At 49.4% G+C, this 18,932-nt stretch overlaps 1 protein-coding gene across 3 annotated transcripts in view; it reads left to right on the top strand.

Annotated features, from left to right (window-relative positions):
- LOC126578581 (insulin-like receptor) overlaps window positions 1-18,932 on the top strand; it is a 30,524-nt gene that overhangs the window by 824 nt on the left and 10,768 nt on the right. For all 3 annotated transcript variants that reach the window (XM_050241284.1, XM_050241282.1, XM_050241283.1), the window contains exons 2-3: window positions 4,210-4,519; window positions 16,238-17,568. In XM_050241284.1, coding sequence (XP_050097241.1) covers window positions 16,878-17,568 — 691 coding nt within the window. In that variant the 5' untranslated portion in view covers window positions 4,210-4,519; window positions 16,238-16,877. The remainder of the gene's footprint in view (window positions 1-4,209; window positions 4,520-16,237; window positions 17,569-18,932) is intronic.

Here is an 18,932-nt window from a genome sequence, read left to right as displayed (position 1 = left end):
TGAAGTTTGGAAAAAGTGATGTTTACTGGCCCACGGTACGGTACGCATTGAATGGAACGAGATAGAAGGCGAGAGAGTGAGAAAGAGAAAGAGAGGAAGCGAGAGCGAGTGCGCGTGTCTGTGCGGCACAACCGTGAGCGAGAGTGAGCCAGAAGTGGAAGGGAGAAAAGGTGCAAAAGGTGCGCGAGGGAACGACTCCGCCGAACGCAACAAACAACCATCCGCCAGCCACCGATCCGGTCCCGACGTCGTCGTCGTCATCATCTTGCTCGTTTTCTTCGCGACGCGTGCGTTTGTTTTGTGTGAAGTAGTTGGCCATCCGCGAGTGCAAGTTTGGTTTGTGGTAAAAGGCTTTTCCGATCCTGTCGTTGTTGGTGGTTGAGAGGAAGAAAAGCAAATGACGCGCCAACAGCAGCCCCCGCTCGAAAACGTGCGTTCTACGTTCGGCGAAGGAATTTTGAGCAGAAAGAAAGCTAGTTCGCCGCCGGAAGACGAGCGGCACGGGTTCGGTTCGCGTGTGCGTGAGATGCGAACGTGGTGCGTGCCTACGCGCGTGTGTGTGCGTGCGTGCGCGAAAGGAGAGCGTCGGTGTGTTAGTGAAAGTCGACGCGGTCGTCGCTTGCTTGGAGTTGTTTTCGTCGCAAGCGGGCCCGCGTTTGAAAGGCGATAAAAATGGGATCTTCTGTGCGCCCCGCCTGTATGAATGGGTTCGAAGGGCGACCGTCGTCGTCGCCGAAGCGCGGCCAACCAACCCAACACTACGCACCACGTCCTTTGCTCCGCCACAGAACGGAAGAGAGAAAAAGAGAGAGAGCGGCGAAGTGAGGAAATGGGGAAGGAAGATACTCAGAACCGTGCGTTCTATTTGTCCGCCCCGACCCCGGAGCGTGATTTGTTCTTCGCTGCGCCTGCCCTTCCCACCCGAATGTGATGCGACCCGATGAAACAAACAACTTGGAGAAGGCTGCGCGGCTCACGGCCGATAAATGGAATCTTGCGAGCTGTTTGGTGCGCAATACACACTCCGAGCTATCGATGGTAGTAGGCCTGGCCTGGTGGGGGAACAGCGCCCGTTGCGCGTTGCGACGGTCCGAATTAAGCGCCTACTGGATCTTGTCACTGCCCGGACTCCGGGAGTTTGTCAGTTTAGATTGAAAAAATGCTCTCTCGCTCTTGCCCCGCGATCTGGCGAGGTGGCATGATGGTGTTTCATCGCCATAGCCACAGATGTAAAGTTGTTGGTTGATTGGAAGAACGCCAAACAACGCCACAGCGAGCGCCTGATAATGATGACGACGACGACGACGACGATGATGTTGTTTGTTGGTCGGATCCACTGTGGTGTGTTGTGTTGTCGGGGGCAGCGTACACGCGATGCGACGATGAGTATTTTTATCAATGGAGGTCGTCTCATGATGCTGTTTCAGATTGGGGCTTATGGCCGCCACAGTGTCGTACAGTGTGGGCTCTTTCTTTCTCCCTTTCCACACCATACTCACTGGTGCACCGTGGTGCGCTCTCGCTCTGTCGTTCTAGGGAACCGAGAATGAAAAGGACTAGAGAACAAGATCATGAATGGGAGAGAACCCAAACGTCGCTCGCCGGTTTGTACGGTCGTCCTCGTAGTACTACCGCCGATGTATACGATGCCCCAAGGCTCCCCGAGGAGTACAAGGCTCCTTGGATTGGATTGCAGAGAAGAGCATAATTAGCTACTACAGCCTACTACTCCAGCGAGCCGGTGAATTGAAGGAATTATGCGAACAACGTCACAAACAGCCGTCATGAAATTTAAAATTGACCATCTAGAGATGATACCCGGAAGAAAGGCGGCACGGGAATGGGTTCCATTTGTATCTGATAATCGGGCCACCGCGTACTTGGCCACCAGAGTGATCCTCGTGACGAGACGATGACGCAAAGTGTCTACGGGGTAAAGTGTAGCTGGCTGATGTTTAACACATGTTCGCAACGGCCCTACTCACGGTGGCCGGAAGCCACCGACCATCGCACAGTTCACAGCTGTACAACACTGGAGTGTGATGGAAGGAATGTCACCGGGATCGGGACTGGGACCGGTACCACCACACTGCTACCATCATCCGCTTATCAGCCGTGTGTCGATTTGTGTCGAGCAAAAACGGTCCCACCCCACCGACCGGCAGCGCCTTCACCGCCATCCCAGCACCATGATAAGCGCACCATGGGTGGGGAGGGAGAGCGGCGTGTTTGTTTTCTATACATTCCTCCGAGGAAAGTAGTGTACTACTACTCGCGAAGGCGGGTTTGTCCCCGGACTCTTCGCGCGGGAAATCCGCGGCCAAAGTAGAGCGTGTGCGTGCGTGCGTGCGTGCGTGCGTGCGTGTGGTGCTTATCGAGCGCGATGGGCGCACACGCGGGAACTGATGGAGATGGGACGACGAATCGGAAATGGTCGCGCCACCATTGCGTCAGACCGCAATGGAGCCATCCATCCAGCAGTGCGCCCTGGTGTCAACACTCCGCTTGGTGTCGCTGCGTTGAACTGCTGAATAATTGTTTGTGCACGCCAGCCAAGTAAATTTACAATTCCGCAAACATACTACCCACCGTCACCTCGCCCCACGCACACACGTGCATTGCAATAACCTGTTATGATCGAACTGGTGAACCCCACTGCTTGCTGCTCTCTCCCCGGCTATCGACCGTTGTTCAGCGCGTTGTGACGTCATCGTGGTGGAGGAGGAGAAGGAGGGGAGCATACACGGGGGGAGGCCTGAGAAGGGGTTGTTTGTCGGCGATCAGTCCAGGGCTCTCCGTTCCGTTCGTGCGGTCACTGCTGGTGCAAGGAGGTGTTGTGTTGTATGCTCTTCGCGCTCTGGACTTTTATTTTTCTTCTTTTATCAAGCCTCAAGCCCCAATGTCCGGGAGAGGGGCACAGGGTGGTGGTATGCAATGTGTTGTGGGGACGCGGGCGTGCGCACGCTCTCCTATCTGTTGATTTGAGCGCACTCGTCACCCCATCCGTACGTGTGTGCGCGCGCGCGCGCGTGCCGGTGTATGTGTGCGTTGAGGCACCAACAGCAAAACAACAACCTCTTTCTTAGGCGCCTGGCGCCTAATGGTGGCGGCGGCGGCGGCAACTTCGAGAACGAGGCGGCTCCGAGATAAAGATCGACGACGGTGGACGACTGCTCTCTGCTCCCCATTGCGCAATAGAGAATAGCCATGAATCGTGATGGGTGGGGGGGGGGGGGGGGGGGGGGGTCCGCGTGTGTACGCAATTCCGGTCGGAATTTCTTGGAAGCCACACTATTATGTGGTGGCTGCCGGAGGAATGCGCGTTGCGGTAACTCACGGTGGCGAAGGTCGTAGTTTTCGGAGTCCCGATCGCCACCGGTCATCATGTGCCACAACGTCAATTGTGACAACGCCGTGTGTGCCGCGGTGCTGACCTTTGGAAACGGGTCTGGGGCAGTAAATTATTCGCTAACGGTGCGGAGGGGAACGGCACAGCACCGAAACGAGCCATACCGTGGCTTGCTGGTGGTCCCGCCGACTTGGATGTCTCGTGCAGGTCAGTGCCTACTTGGAGAAGTGTGAGCATGGCATGCTGCGGTGCGGTGTGTTGTGGAGGGGGCTCCGTTTGGTCATGTCGCGCGGGTATCACACGATATCGATATCGCCACATCGTGTCCGTCTTCCATATATGTTTTTTTTTTGTTGTTGCAAAAGTTCCAAGAACTTCCAAATCATGAAATCACGTAAAGACCACAAACTGGGTGGCGCGCGGTATGGGTATTCGAATGAATGCACTGTGCGTGGTGGTTGGTTAGTATGATTTCACGCCACGGCCAGCAGCACGGAGAGACACACGGAGCAGCGTGATAAAAACATCATGCCTGGTGCCAGCAAATGGCCCTGTATGAACCACCGCGTCTCACGCATAAATATGAGGAACACATTCGGAGTCGCTCTCTCTCTCTCTCTCTCTCTCTCTCTCTCTCTCTCTCTCTCTCTCTCTCTCTCTCTCTCTCTCTCTCTCTCTCTCTCTCTCTCTCTCTCTCTCTCTCTCGCTCGCTCTGGAAAGCAATCAGGTTGTGCAATGCTGTGGTTGATGCTGTAAATGCCATATCTTTTCATGTTTACTTGAAACCTCCCTCGTTTTACCTCGTTCGTACACACATATCCCGCATGAAGATGCGCTAATGTATCCGTTTCATCATACAGATCGCAGTAGCCAGCACAATTCAGCAGAACATTTTTTTTATCGCGCGCGTGTTTGTGTGTTCTGCAGGGCATTAATTGTGTCATCCGAGGCAGCGAATGAATCATTCGCCGGTGCCCCGGGGCCATAAAAAAGGCAAAACTACCGCGCTAGCTGCTGCAATCGAAAGCAAATGGTGCAAACTTGAGAGTAAGAAAACGAAAAGTTGTGACAAGCAATCAGCTGTCCTGGGTGCGTTTGAACGCCGTAAACCCATCATCGCGTGCTTCGATTAATTTCGACGAAACCATCGCCGCCTGCTATCCGTAAAAGGTGAGTACAATACGTCATGGTCATGGTCGTCCTTCGTTATTTGTTGAATGAACTATTTATCAGGCGGAAAGCTACCATAATACACTAGAAGGCTTCTTTAAAAATCGCTACAGAAAACCAACAATTGTAGTTCTCCGGGAAATTACTCTAACTGGAATTAAAGCGAAATTTCAGTAAAAAAAAAAACTACGCACCTTTCCGCTGGGAGTGGAAGTATTTTTTCTAAAGCACTCGCCCTCGTTCACCGTCGTCGTCGTCGTCGTCGTTGTACGCTCATTGATGTGTGTTGATTGTACAAGGTTCGGGTTCTCGTGTATCCGCGCCGTGGCACGGGACGAGGTCGTTGACACTGTCGCTCGTCGGTCGGCTTTTTTGGCGGCCGTATGACGCCGGTTCCAAGCGAAGAGGGGACGCCTTCTTCCCCCTGTGTGCTCTGGTTATGCGTCTATGTGCTCTGCTCTACTCTCCGCCGGTTGCTGCTCCGTGCATGCGCGCGTGTTTTGGATGTTTTTCCCTTAACATCCGGTTGTTCTCGCACGCCCGGGGAGATATTCCCCCTTCTCTTTCGTTGTTCGTTTTCTCTTTCTCTCTCTTTCTCTTTCTCTCTCTTTCTCTCTCTCTCTCTCTACCTGGCTGTTCCCGTGCTCCTTACGCGCTCTTTTCCAATCGCGATGCTCTTTCACCCTGTCTCGTTCGCTCTCCATGGCAGCATCTCTTCGGTTCGTCTCCCTCTCTCTTTCTTTCTTTCTCTTTCTCTCTCTCTCTCTCTCTCTCTCTTTTCCACCATGATGTTTACCCTCGGCCCTGTCACTGATGTTTGGCGTGCCTGGAGGAGTCGAGAACCCATCTTTGAAGAAGTTGATTTTGAACATCCTTTTCCCGGACGCTACAGTGAACTGTAGAAATAGGTTTCTCATACTAAAGAATTATTGCGTTTCTTGGGAAAAACCGCTGGTGCAATAACGTGTCCCTCTATCCTAGAGCCGTGTGCCCAAAGCGTACTGGGATTGGAAAAAGCTGCAGCAAAGCAATGTCAACTCGATACAGTTCTGTTTCCTAGCTATTGGAATAGTTTTCCAATAAAATATGTCATTAAAAGGTTCAATTTTGAATTAATTTTCTTGTGTAGGATTGTGTCCTCTCGTCTCTCGATGGCAGGTGCGTAACGTTCTTAGCCCTCCAACTACGCAACCACGTATTTTTCACGTAAAGCCAGACAACCATTAAACCAGAATCCTTCGGGGAGCCATTAATTTAGAGCCGGCAGGAGAATCAGTAGGAAAAGTAGGAATCGAGGCGGGATTATGTTTTTCTAGCTTTTCGGGAAAGGGAAAAACCATTTGTCCGTTCCTTCCCGATATGCTTTCTGTTCCAGCGTTGAAGCGGCTTCGCACTATTCCTGCTGCAATTCTATCTCTTGCATTTTTTATGGGCAGATGTTTCGCTTCTGTTGTCATTTCGTCCAATGGATGCGTGCGTGCGTGATGGCGGACATTAGACGGAGAGGAGGGCGTGTGTGAATTAGTGTGGTGCAGCAGGGGTTGTGGGAGAGGGTGCACGTGATGCACAAAGCATCCCACCGCCGAACGTAATCCAATTAAATGGCAATATACGAACCCCCGGGGCTCTCTTCAGTGTTATTCCCAGTTATATCCCTCCCTAGTAAGATGGTCAACGTTGCAGACAGAGAGATAGAAGGGAAGGCAGAGTTAAACAGAGAGAGAGAAAGAGAGAAAGTAGGGTGGTTGATTCTGGAAACAGGAACTGTGCTGCTGCTGCAGCAACCATTTGCGCATCGTTGCGCTAGATCGGGTTTAACCGCCAGACGCGAGAGTTCACTTTGGTTTTAACGCACAGGGTGCACTCCATCATCATCATCATCATCATCCTTGGGTGTGAAGCACAAATACACCAAACGCAGCAAGCCTTGATGCACCGCCATCTGGCGCATTTAACCGTTACGTTGCGTGGAAGAGCAAGGCTTCCTCAGATCTGCCCTTTGGAATGGACGAAAGAGTGAGCAAGAGCGAGAGAGAAGGGAGAGAAGGGAGAGTCGTGATCGTGGACACACTCGATGCGCCCTACTCGATGCAGCTGCGCTGCAACAACCGGAAGAGGAAGCAGACGAATCGCGGCAGAGCCCATCCACCGCTCATCCTTTTCTCTGTTCCCGCGCGCGTCGTCGCTTGGTGCCGCCTCACACACGCGCATTCTCACGTGTATACACACGTGCACACAGGCGCATACTTTTACGCACCTATTTCCGTTATGAATTTAGGGAAGAACGGTTAAGGGGGAGAGACCGACAGTGTGTGCGAGAGAGAGAGAGAGAGAGAGAGAACCATACCGACAGGGCTGTGGCGGTAGGGCGGTTGATGACGTGTCGCAGTTGGCGTTTCGGCGTTTTTCTCCGACTTTCCGAGGTCATTGACCGGAAAAAAGGGAGGGATTCTAAAGGGAGGGAGCGAGACTCGAGAGAGCGAGAGCGAGAGAGGACTCGACAGCAGAAATGCTCTCCAAAAAGCGTGTCAAAGCAACGATTGAATGCATTTGATTGGTAATAACATCTGTTGTAAGTGCGTGGCCCCTAGGAGTGGCCCTTACCTTGCCCATGAGGCACATTAAAAGTTTTGTTTGCGATGTGGACTGAAACTGAACTACTTTGTTGTTTTGTTGCACCGTTGTAGAAAAAAGGATTTTGACAAATGGTAATGGTTCTTCTTTGCTGCGATTTGGAAATTTTCACAGCGCAAGCAATCTTATCAGCATGCCTGGGGAATCACCCCCAAGTGTAAAATTGCATTTGTGGTCTCCACTCCTTGCGGGTCTATATAGACGCCGGCGCGACTGCGGCCAGGTTCTCACCAGCAAGACATGTCGGCTGGCTGGCTGGCTGGCTGGCTGGCTATGCGAGCTCCGCTCTCGCGTCGTCGTCTGGCAATGCGGGAAAATGTAGAGAAAAAGGGGGAAAACATGCGAAGAAGCAAAAAGGAAAATAGAGAACCCCGCCCGTCCGATGGCGGCAAGAGGGGGGGGGGGGGGGGGGGGGGTGGAGGGCAATGCATCGGTGCAATAAAAGTGAAAGGAGAAGTACCCGGTGTAGCCGCGGTGCAGCATACAAAACAAAAAATCTTAAAATAGTGACAATCCCCCCCCTGGGGGTGGGGTGGTTGGAGGAAAGAAAAATAATACAGCAGAAAATACGGGAGACAAAAATGCGAGACAAACAAATGCGCATGCATTTGCGGTGGCATCTTCGGTTCGGTTAAAAATAGGAATAAGCAGTCCGGCGGCGTCGGCGGCTTCGCGCGTCCGCTACACGACACAAGACACTCAGCAGCAGCAGCAGCAGCCCCTTGGCCACCACTAGGGTGCAGGGGTAGGTGCCTCGGGGACGCATGGTATGTTGTCGTTTTGTGTGCGTCTGCTGCTGGTGCTGCTGTTTAGGCAGGCGAAAGACAGACAGACAGGCAGCACAGGCTGGGTACGAAAGGAGGAGGAGAAGGAAGAGGAAATGCAAATTGAGTGCAAACTGTTCTCTATACAGTGGTGGCCACCACCACCGCTGACTGCTGATGTTGCGAAGAAAGGAGCCGGAGCCGAATACAAACGTCAGCGAACAAAACACTGTTCATCAAACCAACAGTAGCAGCAGCAGGCGGCGCAGCATATTAAGCTGTTCTCTCGAGTGCATCTCGGCGCATACTGCGATCGCTTCGGCACAAGGGATGGTGTGCTGTTGCTCGCGCAATAAATAGAAAGATTTCAACTGCAAACTGCAACAGTAGGCCAAGTATTTGTTTATGTTTGTACAGCGACAGCAGACTGCTGCAGGCTGGCTGCAGCATAAGGAGACAGCTAGTCTTGCGTGCCTCAGTGGACATTTCTTATCATTAATCAACCTTCTCGGATGCACCACTGGGTGTTTTAATTTTATGAAAATTGATTTCGAGCAAAACAAAAAACACACTCAACACTCGCTGTCCTGTTCTTCTCGATCAGTGGCCAGTGGCCGAACGCTTTTCAAGGCGATCCATCGTCGAAGCCGCTAAGGTGAACCAAGTGCGTGGCGCGGTTCATGTCGGAAGAGCCGGGGAAAAAGGGAACCGAAGTCAGCGCGCATTCCCAATGATGATGACGCTAATCAAATTGTAGCAATATTGTGCGCTGAAGTGTGGAAATAATGAACGTTGGTTGTGGCCGCCGTGCGCCACGCGCTCGTACCATTCTCCTCTGAAAACCGGAATGGAAAATGGACGATTTTTTTTTCGGAAAAGGGTGATCAAAATGTGGCCCTAATAGCTAGAGTGGCGGGGAGGGGGGGTGGGGATTGTGATAACTAGCTGGCCTCCCTGTCACCTACCTTTCCGATTCAAAGGGGACATGATTATATTTAACAAAAATAAAAAAAAAAACGAAAAGATGAAAAACATATCATAACCAAAATACGCTTATTGACTTCCAATTCTGCTTCCTATGCCCTTCTTCCTGTTCGTGCCGTTTGGGGCCAGTTCTGCACACACCACGTCAGCACATATTCGTTCGTCAAACTCGAGTTTTGAAATTAATTTACCGCCAGCCAGCCAGCCAGTCTTTCCCATTTCTTCATCGAATTTTTGAATGGTCCGTTGCGTGGTAATGTTGCTTGGTGGGGAGGGGTGGAGGGGGTCTATAGGCGCCAGGCGGCGGCGGCAGAGCGCATTCATGAGGGACCAAAAATACGGTCCAACGACCACCACCACCACCACCACGTGGTCGCGCAACACCGGTAAAGTTATTGAACTGTGCCGGCAGAGCAGTTCTCGCCCCCCCCCCCCCCCCCCCCGGGTAAAATCTTAGCGATCGGGGGGATGGGAACAACAAGGTCATTGACCTTGGATCACCATGGGAGTTTGGTCTCGCCAAGGTTCTTACACGCCAGGCACCATCTAGTTGTTAGTTTCACGCACGAGAATTTTTCGAATCGAAACGCACGCATTTCGGAAGGAATTTTCGTGAAAATAATATAACCGGAAGCAACCGGAAGTCTCCCTCTGTCTCCCCGACCGTAGGTACCCCTTTCTTCATCTTCATGTTGCTCCTCTCTCTCTCTCTCTCTCTCTCTCTCTCTCCTCGTCCCCGCTGGTGGTCAGTCCTTTTGCCTTTTATTGCCGGCGTTTAATGTTTAACAGACACTTGGCGTAATCTTAATGAGTGGTGGCGGAACATTTCCTATTAATTAAGGTAGGCTTTTGCTTAAAGCGTGGCCTGCTTCGTTTCGTTCATTCGTTCCTTCGTTCGTTCTTTTTCAATTTTCGCTTTCACACGCATGGGGACTAATTATGTACACAATGCTAATAAGATTAGCGTGTCGAAGCGACCAGCCATGTGAGACCCCCTTCTCCTGCTTTTTTTCCCTTTTCAACCCGCTTCCCCTCTCTCCATTCCACCCCTTCCTTGCTCGCTTGCTTGTCGCGAAACGGGCAGGTGGCCCATTTGTTGTTCGAACAAAGTTCTAGCCAATGTTTTGCGCTGGCGACTCCCATTTGTTAAACCACTTTTTTTTTATATTAATTTGATATTTGATTTGATAAATGCTTCTCAGCTTAAGGCTGACAGTAGGCTCTGAAATGGACACATGGGGACCCCTATCCTCCTAACTAACTGTAGCTGCTTTGATTGCAAACAATCAAGTATGGCTGCCGACCGACCTAGGCCTACTTCACCAACAGCAACCGTGCAACAATGTGTCCGCGACCGTTTTGTTAAAAATAGATGAAAAAAAGGATGAGCCAGGCCGAGCCGGACAGTTTTTGGGGGAATAGCGTGTAGCGTGTGTGTCTGTGAGTGTGTTGTAATCCTCGCTCAATCGTCCGGCGAAAAGCAAAACCAAAAAAAAAAAACCTCAAAAACTACCATCAACCACCACCATGCTGTGTACAGTTGTGTTCAAAATAATAGCAGTGGCTGGTTCAAAAGCAAAAAAGTAACATAAAATGATAATTCATGCATCGATTCGAAATCTGTTTGTTGTGTATACAAAAAGGAACAAAACTAAACAAGAATGCATAGTTTACTTTTTAAAATCAGCCCATTACTAAGGGCCAATTTAAAATAACTAAAAAAGTAGCTGTTCAAAAAAATAGCAGTGTTTCACCATTCCTAGTGTTTTCACTCGAGAATATCAAATTTGGAAAGAAAAAAAGGTTCCGTGGTACTGATATTGTTTTTTCCACTTCAATACTTTGTAGAATAGCCTTTATTCTTGATTGCAGAGGCGCATCGCTTAGGCATAGAGCTCCCAAGTCTTTGACATCGAGGGACACGGATCGCAGCCCACGATTTACGAATTACTGAACCAAAACTCTTCCATTTTCATCGGGTTTGCTTCCGAAACAGCACATTTGACATCTACCCATAGATTCTCAATGCAATTGAGATCAGGAGACGGCGCTGGCCACTCCGTAACCTCGATGTTCTTCGGCTGAATCCACGCTTTTACGCGTTTACTAGTATATTTAGGATCATTATCCTGTTGAAATAAAAATTTCAATGGAATTTCTTCTTCAGCATAAGTAAGCATAACCTAGACAAGGATTCTGATGTATGCATGATAGTCTATGATGCCTGGTATACGATAAAATGGCCAGGCAATATAGCAGGAAAAACATCCCCATACTATTATATTGGCCTCCTCATGTTCTAATGTCCTTACCGTATTCCGTGGTCGAAATTCTGTGGCAAATGGACGTCTTACGTACTAACGACGGTATTTTGATCCAAACAACACTATTTTGGATTCATCAGATCACAAAACATTGCGTCATTTTTCCTTGGACCAGTCCACGTGGATTTTTGAAAACTTAAGACGTTTAGCAACATGTTGATTCGACAACAAAGGTACTTTACGGGGACTTCGTGCGTACAGATTAGCTTCTATTAATCGTCCCCTGACTGTTACTGTGCTCGCAGACAAGTCCAATGCATCCCTAATCCTGTTGGAAGTGATTGTTGGATCTCTCCTCGACATGTTCACTATCTTTCAGCCAGTCTTCTGAGACTTGTATCGCTGCCGGCACTAGTTTTTGACTCCGCTTTCCATTTTAAATCATTGCTGATCATTTTGGCAAAGCATCCCAGTAGTTCTTGAACCTGCAAGTACGACTTTTCTTACTTTTTCATATTTTTAAAATAAAATTCCGATTCTCATCAGATCAATGGTTAGAGGGTCCCATTTTACTGCTGTAAAAATAAAAAAGTCTTGCCTTTCGTTAATTTTTTGCTTTTTACATATTAACCGATTGATGGAAAAGCAAAACGTGCAAAGAAATTTTTTTAAAACACAAAATAACAATGAAAATAGCTTAGAACCACTCACCACTGCTATTATTTTGAACAGTAAAAAACAGACGTTGCAGCAGTTTTTCGCAAAAATATCAGCAAGTTATGATATTCTTGGTGCAAGTAGTATGTCTATCTTATCAGTGATCCCACCACTACACACCAACATGATTGATTGATAGAATAGACAACGCATACTTGAATAATGATCATTTCTTTACTGGGTGGTTCGGCACTGCTATTATTTTGAACACAACTGTATGTATCCACGGAAACGTGACGAATCGGTCCTCTTGTGGCATGTGTGGCAGGCCCTTGGAATGTGTGCCAAAGCTCAAGAGTGTGGCGCGGTGGCGGCAGCTGCGGCGGCGGCTGATGATGATGATGACGCACTCCAACAATTTACGCAGCAGCAATCCGACGTCCATCCGGATATTCGGTTTTTGTCGTGTTACTGTTGGTGCTGGAACCGACGTTTGACGCTGAAAACGCACGAAGGCGGCGGACACACTCTTCATCCTGCCGCCAGTCTTCCCCAGTTTGTTGCTGCTGCTGCGGTGGAGCTGTTTCTGTTTTCGATTAAAACCGAACCGAACCAACACGCGCCGCGCTCCTGGCCTCCTAGATCCGGTCCTAGCGTTTTCCTGTTTGTAAAATACGCCGTACGTCAAGCAAGAAAGGAGGAAGGAAAAGGGATTGGGGACGCGGTGTGTGCGTGTCTTTTTGGCGTTCGTATGTGTTGGTGTGTAATGCTGAGGAGGGTGCTAGTGGCGCTGAAACGCGCATGTCCACTGACCTGCGGAAGACCGAGGAAAGAAGGAGATAATGGGACGGGGAGTGGGAGTGGGCAAGGAGGAGTCTCGGGATCGTGGTGGATTCTCGCCGACTACTGTCTCTGCTGCTCTGTGAATGTAATCAAAACAAAAACACCAGAATCCCGTAGAATCGTGCTCGCACCTGTCGGTCGGTTGGTTGGTTGAGTTGTTTGCGAACATCAACGCCATCGCCATCAGCAGCAGCAACAGTAACAGCAGCAGTGGTACAACGACAACGACGACAACCGGGAGAGCGTGAATGTGGATTTTGTTCGTCTAAATCGTTCTTTTACACGTCATAGTATGTTTGTCTAGCGTTTATCTCCGTGTTTATCTTTTGCCAGAAATAATCTGCCACTGAATCGACAAGTGTGTGCGTGCGTGTGGGTGCGTGTGTGGTCCAATGTTATGAAGGCGTTCGTGCAAGAAAGGATTCACGATTTCCACTCACCACCGTTCACCACCTCAGAGGAATAAAGGAAGAAGGAAGGAGAAGGAAGGGTTTGGGTGAGGTTGGGAGCGATCATAGCTGCTGCTTCTTTTCGAAGGTCATCATCGCGCAATGAGGATCGCTGCTTCCAGTTGGTGTTGCTCTTCACGCTCCACTCTTATTCGTGGCTAATTCGTTCTCTGTTTTCGCTTCCCCAGACCCAGAATAAGGCCCCCCAGCGAAATTCAGAAATTGCGTATCCATTCTACACCGCGTCCAATATATTCTCATATACTTTTATGCTGAAAGTTTACCAAGTATTTTAACAGTTAGATTGGTCTGTTTTCTATTGATGGTCAGATTATCAACGAGTGACGAATAGTGTAGTAAATTGATCGCTTTTCATTGCGTAGTACTAACGTATTAACCCTTTTATATTTGCCTCCGGCATCATGAGTATGGTAGAGGGAAAAGGGTTTATCTAATCAAATGAGTGGTCGAAAAGCTGTGCAACGTGCGCGCACCACAGTGGCAATTACGACACGTGCAGTAGTACACACAACAACCGTTGGTAATGAGAAAATCCGCAGAAAATTGATCATTTCTAAGTAAAAGGTCAGAGTGGGTGTAACCGCGAAAAAAAAAAAAAAAGAAAAAACATCCCAGCAATCCGTAGTTGCTAGGTGGGTGGGCAGCGCAGTGAGTTTTTTTTTTCAAATTACAACGTCCGTGTTTTGTTGTTGTTGTGTAAGTTGCAGTAACAGCGAGCGCTGCTATGATACCAAGAAATGCAAAACGTTGATCGCGTTGCTGCATCGCGACGAGTGCATTTAGTGGGATTCGCGGTCTAGTCACACACCGAATCGCAGTGAGCAACGGAGAGAGAGAGAGAGAGAGAGCGAGTGTGAGAGAGAGACGGTGTGTATGTATATATTTATATATAAACGTGTGAGGTAGGTCAGGATAATTTGCAACGTGAATGTGTCCGATAACAAGCGCCACTCGGATGCGGTGCTACGGAAGAGCGTGGAGAGGAGGAGAAGAAGGAAGGCTTGGATGGAAAGTCTGGATCGATTTTCGTGTGTGCTCTCGGCGCATATGCTCTTGTATATGCTGGCAATACTACCACCTTGCACTGCTGTTAGTGTGTTGGCCTTCTCATTTCTACATTTTCTGTCGCCCGTTAAGTTTGTTGTCGATCGTTCCACCACCCCCCCCCCCCCCCCCCCTTCCCCTTCGCCCATTCGCTTCGCTTGTCGTATCGATTATTTTTCCACCGTGTACGCATACGCAAAACCGTTGAAAATAGGACACGCACCTCGCCCACAGCCTCGCTCTGCTCTTGCTCTTCTCTTGCTATCTTTCGATGTTTCATTTTTCCTCGCCAGCTTCAGCTTTCTCTTAATCTCTCTCTCCCTCTCTCCCCGTCTCTCATCATTTCACCTGCTGCTTGTGGCCGGCGAAAAGGTGTGTATTACGATCCTAGTAGACAGTTATATCCGGGCAACGCGCCTCCAGCTGCTGCCGTGTTGCCAAATTCCAAGCCTTCTCCAAGGTGATGCGTGAAGCATGAATTCGGAAACATAGCAACCGCCCCAGAGTGAACAAATATGCTGCCTGTCAAGCAAGGCGAGCTGGGGAAGTTGGGAACGCGCAGGGTGGGTGCGTAGTGGGTGTCCTGTGATAAGCATCGCATTCCGCTAGCTACGACGACGAAGGCGGCGACCCCCGGGGCGATGTTACCAACACTGCGTTGCGTTGGAGTGGTGTGTAGTACGATGGTAGTACGCTCGTCGCCGCTGCTGCTGCTACTACTACTACAACCCCTTGATGGCGGTGCGTTTTCACGGTGGGAGAGCAATGAATGAAAAAGTGAGCTTCACGTGTGAATCCAGCCAGCCACTTCCGTGGAAAGCTGTCGTACACCGCGATAGCGCTGCGAAAGCTCGGCTCGGAATATATATTCCTTGTTTACCTTTTATCTCTCAACATGGACCGGACGAGCAGTGCAAAGGTCGGGTTTTAATTTGGAACGTGAAAACAGTAACATTCTCAGGAGTAGAATACGGCGTAGTGTCTGGTGGGTTGTAGTAGTACGCAATAAGGCAAGTGTGAGGGCCGCATATCGTAGAACGTAGAATGACAATTTATAGTAACGTAACGTGTCTACAACTACTACCACTACTATTGCAAATAGCGGCGCTACTACTACCACTACTACTACTACTACGCGTACTACTACGCCGTCGAGTGTATGAACGGCGCTATCACCGTCGCTTTGGTGTATTTAATGTCTTTTCATCTCTCGCGACTGTCTGTCGCCCCCCGCGCCCTCCCAAAGAAGGCTATCACGGTTAGCTTTTAATGTTGTTTAATGTGCGTTTGCAATGCGTAAATGAGGCTGGACCATGAGCCAGCATGATATGCCCTTCAGCAATGCGACTTGTCATTCGAAATCATACTTTATTCCGTCACGTTTATCCGTCAGCGGCTCCAACAGTACGCGAGAGCGTGTCACTGGTAGTGAAAAAAGAAAAACTAAGATTTTGGTCTCTTCTATGTACTGCGAGTTAGTCTGGCGACGTAATGTACAACCCGGAAAAGAAATATAAAACGGATAGACCCCCTCTGTGTCCTTAATATCGTGGAAGCGCAACGTTTAGCTAGTGACCTTTTGCTTATGTGTCTGGAGCCGAGGTTCCAGGTTCCGTTTTCGCGCGAGGGGAAGAAGCGTCTTGGTGCATTTGGTGAAGCTTCGTGCTCCAATTCGAGATTGTCTCAAGAGATAGACGGCGGCGAACGGTTGGGCGTTTGCGCATTCGAGGAAGCGCATCTCAGCAAATTATCGAATTCTACACCACCGTGATATCTGGTTCGTTCTCCTCTGTTGCTGTTGGTTTCGACTGCTGCAGCAGTGTGTACGGTGGCAACTGTTGTTGTGATTGCCTAGCGTCTTTACCGACGTCCACCTTCAGCAGACTACAATCGGTTATGCCGCATAAGTGACGAGACAGATAGACGTGGTAATAAGCGGGACCGTTTGGCGTCGTTCTTTAGTCGTTCGTTTTGCAATTGTTTGTAGTACATAATACTATAAGTTGGTGGAATTAATTAGCTGATATTAATTTCTCAATTTGTTTCTCCCCTTTTTAGGACTTAATGCGTGAATGCGATTCGGCAAGCGACACAGCGACAGTCTGTGCGGTTGGAGAAGGACCTCTTATTCGTTTGTGCAAACAGCTGGTAGACCAGAGGAATGTGATAAATCAGCTCAGTGGTGGTGGCAGCAAATGGAAGCGCGTGGAAGTATTGTTATTGCGTATTAGAAAATGTTCATCCACTACAGTTGTCAACGGTCGTCGGCGGCTGTTAGCAAGCGACAGTGCGTTCCAGTGGGGTCTGTGGTCGCCTTTGCCTTCGTGCATAAGTGCGGCGATACGTGAAGACATCCCTTTCGTAGTGAGTGTGTGTGGGTAGTGGAAACATCCAGTGGCAGATGATAGTGTGTGAACCAGCTTAATGGATGCCAAAAATGATGCCAAAAAATGTTGCTCCCCGACAACGCCACCGCACACAACATGTATTCGGCCCACCATGTGAAATCAAAAAAGCATTAAATGGGACGTGTACCAAACAATTGGCGGGCTAGGCGATCGCTCTAGTGGGCTATGGCTTGGACCAACGGCTCGAAATCGGAAATTTAGTGAACGATCACAGTCACCGGGGAGATAGAGAGTGCGTTTCGTCGTGCTGATGTGACGTAGAAAACATATTGAGCAGCTAAGAGGTCTCTATGATGGAGTCCTTACCTCAGCGCGATTACAGAATGGACGAGAAAGGGTTGCCGGCGGCGTTTGAGCAGCAGCAGCAGCAGGAGCAGCAGCTTCAAAACTATTCTACGAAACTGCCTAGCTTACCCTTTTGGGAAACCCTTTGGAACGGATCTATTCGGCACTCGTACTCGGTGTGGAATGCCATAAAAAAGCGGAAAATTCGAAGACATTTTGGCAGTGCCGATGCATGTTTTAACAGTGATGGGGCGGCAGAAGAGTGCTCGATAAATTATGAACAACACTTAGGATGCAGCATTAATCATAGTGAGCCCAGTGAGAGTGGCACTTATAGCAGTAGTGTTAGTAGTGATGGTGGTGGTGGTAGTGCAAATGAGAAAAGCAGTAGTAGCCAGTGCACCAGCAGTCAACGGCGATGGCGCAGCAACCATCATTCGCTGGAGATCCTGTACCTTTGGATAGAGAAGAAACGGAATCGCACCAGTCTCTGGAAACGGTGGCGGTGGAAGCTGCTAAGGAACAGCAGTAGTAGTGCACGTGACATCTATCCTTTTCTATACCTTTTCTTGCTCGCAATGTTCTGCTGTGCAACCGCACACGGTGCCGATGTGAATACGAGTTTAGTGAGCGCGAAACAAGGAACCATGGCTACGACAGACGACGATGCAGCATTTATAGTTAGCGAGGGGACAGGTAGGATATCCATATCCATGTGTACACTATGATTGCCGCTTACAGACAACAGCAGCTCAACACGTGATCATTCTCCGGAATCCAATAACCCTCTATTTTTCATTCATAGTTCACTGTGAATTTAACGCGCACACCTTCCCCGTTTTGTGACTGTGAAAATGATTTATTTCAACGATTTCTTTTCTTTTTTTTTGTTTGTTATTATGTGGCTTACAGTGCGCATAGTTGTTGGTTATCAAATACTTCCCAAAAGGGAGGGCACATACCTTGTATTGGAAGAAGAAGAAGAAGAAGAAGGGCTCTTCTCCTTTGCCGCGATCCATTTCATGGCTTCCTGTGATGGTTTTCACGGAGGCAAGAATCTAGCACAGGGGGAGCGCGATAAGCGAAGTGTTGCTACTCCTACCGGCGGCAACGTTAGGAAGAAGATAGTGTGTTTGTTAGTGACGAAGCTCTGTACACATCCCCCGGCGGGGGGAATGAGCGAGTGTGCCCGCCTCCTCGAATCCCAAGGGCTTATGATCGCCAAGTTTCCTCCTGACGACATCTTGATGTATGTTTGGTTAACGGGCAAGAAAGGAAACAAGATAAATGTCAAATAGAAGAAAGTATTATAGGCTACGGTGTTGCGTTTCGCTGTGAGTCTCAGTACCCAGTGCATGTGACTAATGTTAGAAATGGGTTAAGGGGGGAGAACACGCGGGATTCGTGAGCGCGGTCCCCACGGCCGTGTGTACAGCCGCATGTGCTGCTGTGATCGTCTCGTAATTCGTCGAGAAGTTATGAATGAATCGGGTTCAGCTGACGAAGCTGCCGCCGCGTCGTCGGGTCATTCACACTAAGATCGTATGAATATACGGATAGAGCACACACAGACAGCCGGCGTGCGGTGGGTGGTAGGCCTCTCGGGTAGGCCATTTCGAAACCTACCCACCCCGTGCCGCACATTGTTATAATTATTATTAGGGAGACTCACGGTAGGGAAGGTATCTCTCTCTCTCTCTCTCTCTCTCTCTCTCTCTCTCTCTCTCTCTCTCTCTCTCTCTCGCTGCAGATTTCCCCCCTGATGCTGGTTGTGTCAGCGAAGCGAGTTGTGGAAAGCTATTTTAAGCTCCGTCTTAATTATGTAAATCATTCAGGAGACTATTTTTGCCTCGAAAAATCCCCTCCATCCAAGTTCACCGTTTTTGTGTCGTCGTTTGTACGGCGTGTGGGGTGGCCTGCTGGGTGCCCGCGAAACGTAACCGAAGATTTTACACAAATAATTCGATAATACCCAGTTTTTTTTCTTCCTCCGTTTTCCTCTGTACGACGCCTCTCAATTAACATGCTTTCTGTTCTCTCTCTCTCCCTCAACTCTTCTC

This window comes from Anopheles aquasalis, chromosome 3 (assembly GCF_943734665.1).
Source record: "Anopheles aquasalis chromosome 3, idAnoAquaMG_Q_19, whole genome shotgun sequence".
In the NCBI taxonomy this organism is placed as follows: Eukaryota; Metazoa; Arthropoda; class Insecta; order Diptera; family Culicidae; genus Anopheles; species Anopheles aquasalis.
The sequence above is the reverse complement of the archived record's forward strand: the minus strand, read 5'-3'. Positions and strand labels throughout refer to the sequence as shown.